We start from the raw sequence: 13,515 nt of genomic DNA, 5'->3' as shown, positions 1-13,515 counted from the left end.
CCCCCCGTGTGGTTCTAGGATTTTTTCTCACCGTTCTTGTGATCATTTTGACCTCACGAGGTGAGATCTTGCGTGGAGCCACAGATTATCAGTGGTCTTGTATGTCTTCCATTTTCTAATAATTGCTCCCACAGTTGATTTCTTCACACCAAGCTGCTTGCCTATTGCAGATTCAGCCTTCCCAGCCTGGTGCAGGTCTACAATTTTGTTTCTGGTGTCCTTCGACAGCTCTTTGGTCTTGGCCATAGTGGAGTTTGGAGTGTGACTGTTTGAGGTTGTGGACAGGTGTCTTTTATACTGATAACGAGTTCAAACAGGTGCCATTAATACAGGTAACGAGTGGAGGACAGAGAAGCCTCTTAAAGAAGAGGTTACAGGTCTGTGAGAGCCAGAAATCTTGCTTGTTTGTAGGTGACCAAATACTTATTTTACAGAGGAATTTACCAATTAATTCATTAAGAATCCTACAATGTGATTTCCTGGATTCTTTCCCCCCATTCTGTCTCTCATAGTTGAAGTGTAGCTAAAATGAAAATTACAGGCTTCTCTCATCTTTTTAAGTGGGAGAACTTGCACAATTGGTGGCTGACTAAATAGTTTTTTGCCCAACTGTATGTATATTCGGCAGACACAATCACATGTAGGATACAGAATCTCTAATCTCAACCTTCAACTTCCCAGTTTATTAATGCCCTAATTACTTTATTAACTCTGTTACATTTAGTATTTAAACAAGTCCAGCCACGCTAATAATTAGATCTGGCAAACATGGTGGAGCGGAGTGGAGACGGCATTTGCGCCAAGCTCGTTCACTCAGCTGCTGCGAGTCAGCCACATGAATTTATTCAGCGACATGATTTTAAATAATTTTTCATATGTTTTCAAATTTTATTTTTGAACATGAAACATTTACGGAGGTCTGGACCTCATAGCTGGCTATGGGCCTGGATGTGTAAAGTGAATGAGTGCAAACTAGCCTATATGAATAAAATGAGCGCAAATCAATAGCCGTGTTGGGGTCTATGCGCGTCTCTCAGAAATCAGAGCTTTGTCTGGAGTTATATCAACTAACTCGCAAAAATATCCTAAAAACGGTCCTAACTTCAAACCTTTTCAAAATCCAACTGTAAAAACGCATTACATTAGCCTTTTTTTGTGAATGGCATTACATTTTATTATACAACACGAAGAAAAGCGAGGTTTGATCAAGGCTTTTGGAGGGTCCAAATGATTTGTTGCACTCTGTTGATAAAATACTCATAAATGATCACAGACTCCAGCAATACATGATCTCCAAGTTACTTCAAGTTCAAGCGAGCTTTATTGTCATTCTGCTATGAGTACTGAACACTTTCTTTCCATTTATTTTTTTTTCTACTAGTGCTCTTATTTAAGATTGTGGATGCTTGTCTCTCGACAAATCTGTACACAGTTTCACTGGAAAACAAGGAGAATAAAGTTATTTTTCTTTTTTGATCAACATTTTCTGTAGTTTTAAACTGAAAATATTTGCAAAGTTATAATTATAATAAAAATAATAATTTCTTTAGTTATACAAGGCATATTCATTTTGCTCTTATGCAAATGTATTCAAAGTATACATTTAATATTATAAAAAATAAATGTAAGAGAATAATGTATGTATGTGTGAGAGAGTATAGTGGAAATGGAAGGAGTATGATGGAAACGGAAGGCAGGTAGGCGCAGCCTCAGCCGTGTTGCCAGAGATACTTGATATAAGCGTCTATGGATTTTTTCCACTATGTGACAATTTAGGAAGTGAATAAAGTTGGAGGTGACAGAATCAGGTTAGGGTCAGCGATATTTTTATTATTCTGCTCTTTGAGCGTATGTGTGTTCAGGGGGCGTGGCTTTGGACGGCGATTGCTGGGAGGGTGGGACATTCGTTTTCAGTGCTATCAGGCTAAAGTTAGCATTTTCCGAGATCTCCTATTGCACCTTTAATAAATGAATAAATAGGCAACGAGTATGGGAATCGGCCCATTTTAATAAAAAAAATCGCCAATTGGAGTTGGTCACGAAAAATCCTGATCAGTGCATCCTTTGTGCATAGATCTGTAGAACAAGTGGGTTACATAAAAAGAAAGAGTAGAAATTCATTTTTAAAAACAACTCATTTAAATGATTCAGTCAACTTTCTTTTGAGAGACAATAACTTTATACCCTTTCATATGCCCTTTCAGATTTAACATTTTACAGGATGTTTTCACTTAAGCCAGACTCCCACTACAGGAGTTTTAGCCTGATTTAGCCCCGATTTTCCCCTCCCTAGAATCGGAGCAAAAATCTTGTCAAGCACCTAGATCAGACCTGATGTTTGGTGTGGATTATCTGGTGATATGAGGTGTTCACAGATCAAACTTTGCAACTCCCGATCTGCTCGCACACAAATCGGGTCCGCCCCGATTAATATCAAACATGTTTTTGTAACGTAATATTAATATTTAAAGCAAATAGTTTAATTTAGCTCAAAGGGAATAATTTATGATTTTATAAGAACAGACTCACTGTTTCACGGCTGATCACTGAGGCGGCAGCAATTCACTGACCAAGACATATAACATCAAATCTGCACTGGATATTAAAATCCAAAATATAGTGAAAACACTATTTAATAGCACAGTAACAAGATCGGCAGATTAAGACATTAACTTGTGAGCACAAAACACAAGATACTTCTCTTTTCAAAATAAATAAGACTTTATTCGATAAACCTAAGACATGTAAACTAATCTTAACACATGAACACAAGCATTCACACATTCACACGTTGCAGAAAGAGAGAAAGTAAGGAAAGGATGAGTTTAAGAGAATGGAAATGTGAAATCCCAAGTTTACAGCAATATGTTTAATTGCATAGACCTAAACAACCATCAATCACTTATTTTACCCTCGCTTTGAGTTTCTTAATGAGGCTAAAATTTATATTAAATACACCAATTCAATTAGAACCTGGAGGTGTTACTTGCTTGCTATGCCTGTGTTAAGGGGTTTCCTTTGTGTCGTAGTCATTGCAGAAAGGGGGTTCCCCAAAGTGTCTGATTGGTTGAGAGTTCAGTAGTCGTGAAGTGACATCTTGGGAAGCCAATGGAGTTGTGGCTGGTAGAAGTTTTGAGGCGGTCACAGACTCCAGTTGAACTCGGAGATGAGGCATGGCGGCAAAACCTAACTGAGTACACGAAACTCACAACGGAAAATAAAATAAATTAAAGCGAAAGAATAAAAGGATGTAACGAGACTAGGTTGGTTTTCTTCTCATTATGGTAGCAGCTGGCACGTGGGCCAGAGCACGCTCAAAGAGCAGCGTCAAAACGCTGTGGCAAAAAAAAGAAGAGCAGAAGGGAGAGGACCAAGAGGTTGTAAGAGAGCATTTTTTAAGAAGAGAGAGTTTGATGGTGTCCTGAGTTTTTAAACTCTGCTTACAGACCGTCCCATCTGGACGTCTTGACCAATTAGATGCTGTCCTTGCTCGGGGTATTGCTTTGTTTCTCCACCCCATCAATAAATCAGCATGTTATCTGTTTAGTCAGAGGTCCGAACTTTACAGGCCCTTGCAAAGTATACTTTTGAACATGGTTTCTATAACAAGTCTATGATACATTTGACAAAGAATTGATTGGAAGAAACATTTAAAGCATGATTTTTCAAACTCATACATACCAAACACGCATAGGAATCCTTCAGATATTCAATAATGATTAAAAAGACATACATAATATTTGATTAAAACATGATAGTCTAATATGTGGGTTACATAATATAAACATAATATGGGGTTCTGCATAGAAATGTCTTTTAGGATGATTTTATGTGCATATGAAAAAAAGTCTTTGTATAGTTATATGGAGAACGAAGGCATGTTCTTTAGACAAAGGAATTTTGGTTTGGTCTGTCTTCTATGTGGGGGAGAAGTCAGTCTTAAGGAAGCTCGTGAATTCAATCATGGAACACGTGATGGCCATATCTTTGACCATCAGTCTTGATTATTTGCAACAAATTTGACAGTCTCCTTCCTGAATTGGAATTATCAATAAGTGTTCTTTTGTCTCAAGGTTGTAAGCTGTTTTGTGAAAGAGGCTTGCTGGTTAGTTTGCTTGCTTCAGACTAGTTGGAGCTAGGAATCTGATTTACGACATTGTCCTGTTTCCTTGGGCCTCTCTGTGGGATTCCAGCTCCTCATGTTTCAATGTTCTGATCGCATCTTAACCCTCTGGGGTCTGAGGTAATTTTGGGGCCCTTGAGATGTGTTGACATGCCCTGATATTTGTGCTTATTTCAGCTACTTATAATATACTATTGACCAACATGTATTTTTTTTGTATTCAGCACAAACTATGCTACAATAATATGTGACCAAGGTGGATGTACATGTTTGCATTTGTTAGAAAAAAAATATTATGCGTGGTTAGTAAGTTTTGGGGAAATAAGGCCATAAAAGCCACACTAAATCATCCTGAATAAGACTTTTGTGTAATCAGTCTTCTAGGCTAGAATATTTACTTCACAATTATGTGAAAATCATCCAGCTTACTCATTCACAGAAAGCAATATATTGATTTAAATTTTTAAAGACATGTTTTGTGATCGAAAGCCAATATGCGAGGGAGTGGTAATAGCCTTGAATATTAAGTGATTCTCACCTGAGAGACAAAGGGCCCTCCCCTAAAGGCTGCTAATGGGCCATCAGTGTGACTGTGACTGAGGCAGGTAAGACAGAGAGTGTGAGGAGACTGAAATTTTTTTTTTTTTTTATTATTTGTATTTTATTTACAACACAGTATAATCAAAACATACATAATGAAGGTCAAAGACACATTATTGTGCACACTGATCTAACCACAGAGATGTGAACAGACTTTGAGTCATTCCTGCAACAGATTCTGTTCAACAACATTTACTTATTTCCATGGATTCAAGAAGAAAAAAACATAATCAGTAGTCAAGGACCTTGTTTTACCATAGAATATCAGTATAGTTGACCATCTGATGTTGGTACAGTGATCTCAGAGGAAAACATCTTGAAGAAAGTCATCAGGATTCATCTGTGGTTCAGGTACCTGATTCAATAAAATACAAACAACCAAAATTTGTGAGCATAGACTCGTGCATGCTTTGTACTATCGTACACAAAAAAAGACATTTTATATCTGAGAAACTAATTATTATTGTTTAGTACGTTATTAAAAACTATTTTTGAACAGAGTAGGCTATTAATAATAAACATGTTGTAAACATACTTGGACTCGTAGCATTCATCATGTTACAATGTACTCTCATATTACTTTTGTTTTATATAGAGCATGAAAACATCATCGTGCCGTAAGAAATTTAAATACAATGAATTGCCCATCATATTCAAACACTGTAGTCTGGAATTACAGTTTGAGAGAAAAACAACTGATTTTGCAGTCATATAGTCTAGTATGTATGATTTTATAGAAGCTGTTATGATTCTGCAGCCATAGACTCACGTATGCTGTGAACTACAAAAGGATGTACTTTGTACCATTTAAAAAAAGGATATTTTATATTTGAGAAACTAATTGTTATTGTTTAGCACGATATTAAATCTATTTGTGAACATTAAACATTCTTAGATGCGTAGCATTCATCATGTTGTCGTCTGGGAAAAACCCAACTAAACGCGTTCAGGTTTGTCACAATAACACGCTAACTAATGCAAAAAACAAGCATTAGGCCTACTTACTAATCAGATCGATCGATGTCTTCTGGATGAACTCTTGCTGTTATTCTGAGGTAAATCCAGCCTTTACTCAGCACGTCTTCTTCCAGAAACGAGCAGTAGCAGAGATGAACAGAGTCTCGTGACTGTTTGTTTGTTGTTGGGTGTCTCCAAGCGCGCGCGCGCGTCACGTGGTTATTTACACGTGAACACGAGGGGGCGGGATCTCATTAGAAATAATGAGTTAGACTGAACATGAGGACAGACTGAACATCCTTTCGGTTTCATACGGATTACTTTATCACAGAACATTTGTTTTCGACAACACTTACTTCAGTTGAAAGCAGACACTTTAGGCTTTCTATAGAGATAACGCTCATGTTTCTGTGTTGAGTATTTGCGGAGTTACACTTCATGTTAGTGACGCGTTACTATAAACAGATCGCGGAGACGGAGAAGACAGAGAGCGCACCCTGTTTGTTTTCTTTTTTCCCCAAAACCACAAAGTTTTGTTGTAATCGTGAGTGTACTCAAAAAAAAAAGTAGACACTTAACAGTTTCGATTGATGTATAACACTTATTTGTATTAAGAGTATTTTTAGTGTCTTTTGCACTTATCTTAAAAAAACCGAGTGGCGATACAGCCGACCCCAATGGATTAAATTTGTCTGATTCAGTCTCTGATATTCTACATTTTATATTTAAGATTTAAATCAGGATGATGACGGCTACAGTATTGCTCACTAATATTGGCACCCTTGGTAAAAATGAGCAAAGGCGGCTGTGAAAATAAATCTGCATCATTCGTCTTTTTGATCTTTCATAAAAAAAAATCCACAAAATTCTGAACTTTCCTTGAAGTAAAACAATTGAAATTGGGGAGAAACTCGCATTATAAAATGTTTTTCTCCAATGCATGTTGGCTATTATTATTGGCACCCCTAGAAATTCTTATGAGTAAAATATCTCTGAAGTGTATTCCCATTAATATTCACTATTTTGGGCACTCCAGGGTGATTATGAACATGAAATTATCCAGCCATGGCTTCCTGTTTCATAGAAATATACACTGAACAAAATTATAAATGCAACACTTTTGTTTTTGCCCCCATTTTTCATGAGCTGAACTCAAAGATCTAAGACTTTTTCTATGTACACAAAAGGCCTATTTCTCTCAAATATTGTTCACAAATCTGTCTAAATCTGTGTTAAATCTAAATCTGTCTAATCATGTGTTAGTGGGGCAGTCGTGGCCTAATGGATAGAGAGTTGGACTTGTAACCCGAAGGTCGTGGGTTCGAGTTTCAGGTCCGGCAGGGATTGTAGGTTGGGGAGTGAATAACCAACACTCTCTCCACCCTCAATACCACGACTGAGGTGAGACCCTTGAGCAAGGCACCGAGCCCCCAACTGCTCCCCGAGCGCCGCAGCATTGGCTGCCCACTGCTCCGGGTGTATGTTCACTACTGTGTGTACACTTGGATGGGTTAAATGCAGAGCACAAATTCCAAGTATGGGTCACCATACTTGGCCACACACCACTTCCCTTTCCTTTCCCTTTCTCCTTTGCCGAGATAATCCATCCACCTCACAGGTATGGCATATCAACATACTGATTAGACAGCATGATTATTGCACAGGTGTGCTTTAGGCTGGCCACAATAAAAGGCCACTCTAAAATGTGCAGTTTTATCACACAGCACAATGCCACAGATGCCGCAAGTTTTGAGGGAACGTGCAATTGGCATGCTGACTGCAGGAATGCCCACCAGAGCTGTTGCCCGTGAATTGAATGTTCATTTCTCTACCATAAGCCGTCTCCAAAGGCGTTTAAGAGAATTTGGAAGTACATCCAAATCCAACCGGCCTCACAACCGCAGACCACGTGTAACCACGCCAGCCCAGGACCTCCACTTCCAGCATCTTCACCTCCAAGATCGTCTGAGACCAGCCACCCGGACAGCTGCTGCAACAATTGGTTTGCATAACCAAAGAATTTCTGCACAAACTGTCAGAAACCACCTCGAGGAAGCTCATTGTCCTCATCGGGGTCTCGACCTGACTGCAGTTCGTCGTCGTAACCGACGTGAGTGGGCAAATGCTCACATTCGATGGCGTCTGGTACTTTGGAGAGGTGTTCTCTTCACGGATGAATCCCGGTTTTCACTGTACAGGGCAGACAGCGTGTATGGCGTCGTGTGGGTGAGCGGTTTGCTGATGTCAACGTTGTGGATCGAGTGGCCCAAGGTGGCGGTGGGGTTATGGTATGGGTAGGCATATCTTATGGGCAACAAACACAGGTGCTTTTTATTGATGGCATTTTGAATGCACAGAGATTCTTTGACGAGATCCTGAGGCCCATTGTTGTGCCATTCATCCACGACCATCACCTCATGTTGCAGCATGATAATGCACAGCTCCATGTTGCAAGGATCTGTACACAATTCCTGGAAGCTGAAAACATCCCAGTTCTTGCATGGCCAGCATACTCACCGGACATGTCACCCATTGAGCATGTTTGGAATGCTCTGGATCGGCGTATACGACAGCGTGTTCCAGTTCCTGCCCATATCCAGCAACTTCACACAACCATTGCATAGAGTTGATCAGGTTGTCCACTCCTCTTCAAAGGAGATGTTGCACTGCTTGAGGAAAATGGTCACACCAGATACTGACTGGTTTTTGGAGCCCCCCCCGACCCCTCAATACAGTAAAACTGCACATTTTAGAGTGGCCTTTTATTGTGGCCAGCCTAAGGCACACCTGTGCAATAATCATGCTGTCTAATCAGCATGTTGATATGCCACACCTGTGAGGTGGATGGATTATCTCGGCAAAGGAGAAGTGCTCACTAACACAGATTTAGACATTTTTACATTTAAATTTAGTCATTTGGCAGACGCTTTTATCCAAAGCGACTTACAATTGGGGAATACAAGAAGCGATCTTGAAGAGGCAAACAGACAGAGGAAGTGCTCGTAACACCAAGTCTCAGTCATTGTTCAAATAAGTAAAAGTTAGCAAGGGAAGGAGGGAAAGATTAAGGTTTTTTTTTTTTTTTTTGAGTCAGACAGATTTGTGAACAATATTTGAGAGAAATGGGCCTTTTGTGTACATAGAAGTCGTCTTAGATCTTTGAATTCAGCTAATGAAAAATGGGGGCAAAAACAAAAGTGTTGCGTTTATAATTTTGTTCAGTGTATGTAGGAGGGAAAATAAAGCCCAAATTCCCTTAATCATCTATCACAATGAGAAAAACCAAAGAATATATTTCTGATGTGCAGCAAAAGATAATTGAGCTTCACAAATTAGTGAAGTGGCTTTAAGAAAATGGCTAGAGCTGTGAAAATGTCCATTTCCACCATCAGGGCAATCATTAAGAATTTCCAATCAACATAAAATGTTACGAAACTGACTGGAATAGTCGTGTGTCTATATCGTCCTAATGCATGGTGAGAAGGAGCGTTTGAGTGGCTAAAGACTCGCCAAGGACCACAGCTGGAGAATTGCAGAAAATAGTTGAGTCTTGGGGTCAGAAAATCTTTTTAAAAAGTTGTCAAACAGGACCTACATCACCACATGTTGTTTGGGAGGGTTTCAAGAAAAAATCTCCTAGCTCATTCAAAAACAAACTCCAGCATATTCAGTTATCAGACACGACTGGAACTTCAAATGGGACTGGCTTCTATGGTCAGATGAAAAAAAAAAAAAAGCTTTTTAGCAGCAAACACTCAAGATGGGTTTGGTGAACACAGGGATAAAAAGTACCCCATGTGTACAATGAAATATACTGCTGCAATTTTGATGTTGTGGGCCTAGATTTCTGCTGGAGGTCCTGGACGTCTTGTTTAGACACATGGCATCTTGGATTCTATCAAATACCAACAGATAAAAAAATCACTGACTCTGTTAGAAATCTTATAATGGGCCATGTTTGGATCTTCGAACTGTACAATAATCCAAACACAAACCTCAAAAACAACACAAAAATGGGTCACAGAGCACAAAACCAAGCTTCTGCTATGGCCATTCCAGTCCTCTGACCTGAACCCTACAGAAAATGAGTGAGGTGAACTGAAGAGAAGAAGCACCAACATGGAGCTGGGAATCTAAAGGATCTGGAGTGATTCTGGATGAAGGAATGGTCTCTGATCTCTTGTCAGATATTCTCTAACCTCATCAGGCATTATAGGAGAAAATCAGGCATTATAGGAGAAAATTTAGAGCTATTAAACTGGCAAATGGATGTTTAAAAAATGATTGAATAAAAGGGTGCCATTAATTGTGGCCAATGTGTGTTAGAGAAAAACATTTATTTCATAATGAAATTTCCCTCTATTTTAAATTCTTATTATCCAATGAAAGGTTAGATTTTTGTGAATTTTAAATAAAAGATCAAATTGGATTAACAATGCAGATTAATTTTCACAGCTTCCTTTGATCATACTTACCAAGGGTGCCAATATTTTTGGCCATGACTGTATATATACATCCTATACAGTCCTTTATGAAACCCTCAATGGTTTTATGCCAGTTATTTCCATGTTCCCTATCGATACTTTTCACGTACTGCGTCGATAAATCACTATGGGGAAAAAGGTCATTTTGTTCCTAAATTGAAGCATTTTTTCAATAATACTATGTAACTGCACAGCCGTTGGTTCGTGAAGTAAAGAAATGAACCAATGGCTCAGCACAGATCCTCAGATTTCTTCTCCTTCGTCGACGACTTTACATCTTCGCTGTACGAAACCCCAACCCTTCACCATTGAGAAGCTTCGCAGCAGAACAAGACCTCTCTGCTCGGCTGACTTTGCCACTCCCCATAGCCACTTCAGCGTCTGTAGCAGCTGCGGTCAGCAATTCCCTTCCGCCATCCAGTGATTACAAAGAGCACATTTTAAAATAGCAAATTTTACCACCTTTGTTTCAAATGCCGCAGCTTTACTGTTGCTCGTGCTGGGCTCCCCTAGGGTCCCCTGGGCTCACGGCTGATGGTCACGGTGAGTGCTTTTCATGCTTGGTGAAAGCCCACGCTGAACTCACAGAGACAGAATATCCTCATTGCGAGGACATCAGTCTCGCCTCTCTGCACTCGCGGATAGCTTTCTTTTCAGAGAGAGCCCCTCGTGCCCTCCCATTTTCTTCCTCTCAGGAGCCTGCAAGGAAAAAGTAGCGGGGCAGAGGATCTTAGCACACTGAGATGAGTGAGCTCATGCCGGTTCAGCCTTGCGTGCCTCACTCTCTCCACAAAGAGAGGCTTCTCCTGTCGTCTTCTCCCACCCAGACTTCTCCCACCTCTGCAGCTGAGAGCGACCTGTTCTCGTTCAGCTGGAGCGAGAATGAACGCCTCCCCTGGATGAGTCAGCGGCCGAGCACCTCTGCCCACCCACTGCCATTGGCTGGAAGGCAAAGATCGCTCGCAGCCCACCCGTCCAAGCCATGCAGGACATCATCAGCCCTCGCTGGATGGGCTTATTCCTTGGCTGAACAGGCGGCCTCGGTGCTTCACTCCATGCCGGTCCTCCAGGGCTTTCAGGCCAAACACTTCCGCCACATGGACGAGTCTGGCCCTGACCCTGCAGCATTCAAGGAGCTGTGCAGTGCTACCGACCTGGCTCTGGTCACCACCAAGACCACGGCCCAGACGATCGATACATTTCTAGTTGTGTCCTCTTTTGGAAGCCCAAACAAAGTAGTTTCGCTTTCAAAATGAAACCGCGTCTCCAGGACATGGCGCATCAACAATATTACAGCGAGAATAAAAATCACACCCTTTTTCTTTGCGTATACATTTGAGCTGTGTGGGAAGATTTGCATAACACCGTGACGTAGACATGTGGGGGCGTTTAAATGAGCCACTTTAGGAGGGCTTGGATCATTCAAAGCAATTCTATCTTCTTTTATTCAGTTACAGTGATGGCAGGATGCTTTTGTCCATATTAGGGATTTACTGGAGCGTCATGAGTTCCATTACTTCAGTGATGCATATGTGAATTTTCTGTGTGAGGGCACCCTCAGGTGTCCAGTATGAATGAAACAGACATTACATCTGTTTATAGTGCTTAATAATGGCCAATCTGTAAAAATAATACTTCTCTTTAATGAAATTTGAAGTAAACGAATGATAATGGGGGTCGCTTAATAAATTTAAAAAAACTGTAGTGTATTTGAGTTGAAACTGTTTTTTTTTTTTAATTAGGGGCCAAGCACAGAGGCAACCTATTGTAATCGTTAGCGTTCTTATTATTCTTCTTCCGTTTCTTCCGCCGGAAGTCAATGGCAGCCCATAGAACCGATTGCGGGAAAGTTGTCAAATTTGGCACACTGATAGAGGATAGTGTCAATAGTAACCACACCAAATTTGGAGTCTCTAACTCAAACTCTCTAGTGCCACCACTTGTCCAAAACTAAATTTTTCGCTATCTTCAATTGTTCGTAAAACCTACTTTGTCGAACTCGTCCTAGACGATTTGGCCGATTCTCACCAAAATTGGCTCCGATCATCTACAGACCATGGAGGCAAAAAGTTATGGAATTCAAGTCGATTCGTCCCAGCATTCGCTAATACCACACTAACGAATTCGCCAAAAAGCACTGAGGCTATATCTCTGCAAGGGCCATTTTGACTAAATTAATCATAAAATGACTTCAATTATTCATTTCTGCAGTTGGTCTGATGCTCCAGCCAAACTTTCTCTCTGCCCTTTTGATTTTCTTTAAAAACCTACTTTTTCGAACTCCTCCTAGACTATTGGTCCGATTTTCACAAAAATCGAATCCTATCATCTTCAGACCATGCTGACAAAAAGTTATGGATTTCGTGTTGATAGACAAAACAGTTTTCACATACCACAACAACAAATTTTAGTTATGATGCCAAAATTACACTTGAGGCCATATCTCTGCAATGCTTTGGCATATTGACACAAAACTTGTGTGCCATTGTGACCTCACACAGAACACACCACATCGATTTGATAACGGTGCCACCTGTTGGTCAAAAGTGAAAAAGTCATTAAATCTTATTACTAGTAGTTATTAATGATTTTTCAGCCATTTGGACTGCAATAATCTTAAAATGGCTTCAATTACTAATTTCTGCAGTTGTTCTGATGCTCCGTGCTGTCCTAATTTTGCCGCTGATGTGCTTGGCCCCGTCATTGCTGCTTGCAGCTATATTTATTATTATTAAATGCTTTTGGTAAAAAAAAAATAATAATTATTTGTCCAGACATTAAGCATTAATAAACCTTCTCCAATGTTAAAAATGTGCTCTCTACTTATCTCTGTGCCTGTATGTAATTTTTTGGGCTGAAAGACGTTTTCCAATGACACTATTTGAGCTATCCAGCTGTAATGTTCCTATCATACTGTGGTTTGGAGTTAAGCCCTTTCTCTTTCATCAGCAAGGGGGATAATAGGATTCTGTGTCACTCCTCATATTTGATATCCCAAGTTTTGTATTGTCACTTCATGACAGAACTGAGAAATGCCTACCTTAGAAGCTATCACTGTCCCAGGACTGTGGTAGACTTATAATTTACTAACATTAGTAAGTGCTGCAGTTTTATGACTCTTCAACTCTTTGTTTTCTATACAGATGTATCTTGTCATCTTTCCAGAGGGAACCCGCTATAACCCTGAGCTCCAGAAAGTTATCAATGACAGTCAGGCTTTTGCTGCTAAAGAAGGTATTGTTTTCCCTCTATAAAGCCACCCTTCAGATATGTACTTATTGTTATTATTATTATACAGATCTGTCCATATTGTGTCATACATCTGAGTGCAACAGGTTATTGGAGAAAAGG

At 40.0% G+C, this 13,515-nt stretch overlaps 1 protein-coding gene across 3 annotated transcripts in view; it reads left to right on the top strand.

The window, feature by feature from the left end:
• LOC306882863 (1-acyl-sn-glycerol-3-phosphate acyltransferase epsilon-like) overlaps positions 1-13,515 on the top strand; it is a 69,911-nt gene that overhangs the window by 19,583 nt on the left and 36,813 nt on the right. For all 3 annotated transcript variants that reach the window (XR_013785302.1, XM_079437838.1, XM_079437839.1), the window contains exon 5: positions 13,308-13,398. Coding sequence is in view for 2 of the 3 variants with exons in the window: in XM_079437838.1 (XP_079293964.1) it covers positions 13,308-13,398 (91 nt within the window). In the remaining variant the exon portion in view is untranslated. The remainder of the gene's footprint in view (positions 1-13,307; positions 13,399-13,515) is intronic.

Source organism: Barbus barbus (genome assembly GCF_936440315.1).
Source record: "Barbus barbus genome assembly, chromosome: 16".
Classification (NCBI taxonomy): domain Eukaryota; kingdom Metazoa; phylum Chordata; class Actinopteri; order Cypriniformes; family Cyprinidae; genus Barbus; species Barbus barbus.
Note: the sequence above shows the minus strand (reverse complement) of the source record. Positions and strands in the feature narration are given on the sequence as shown.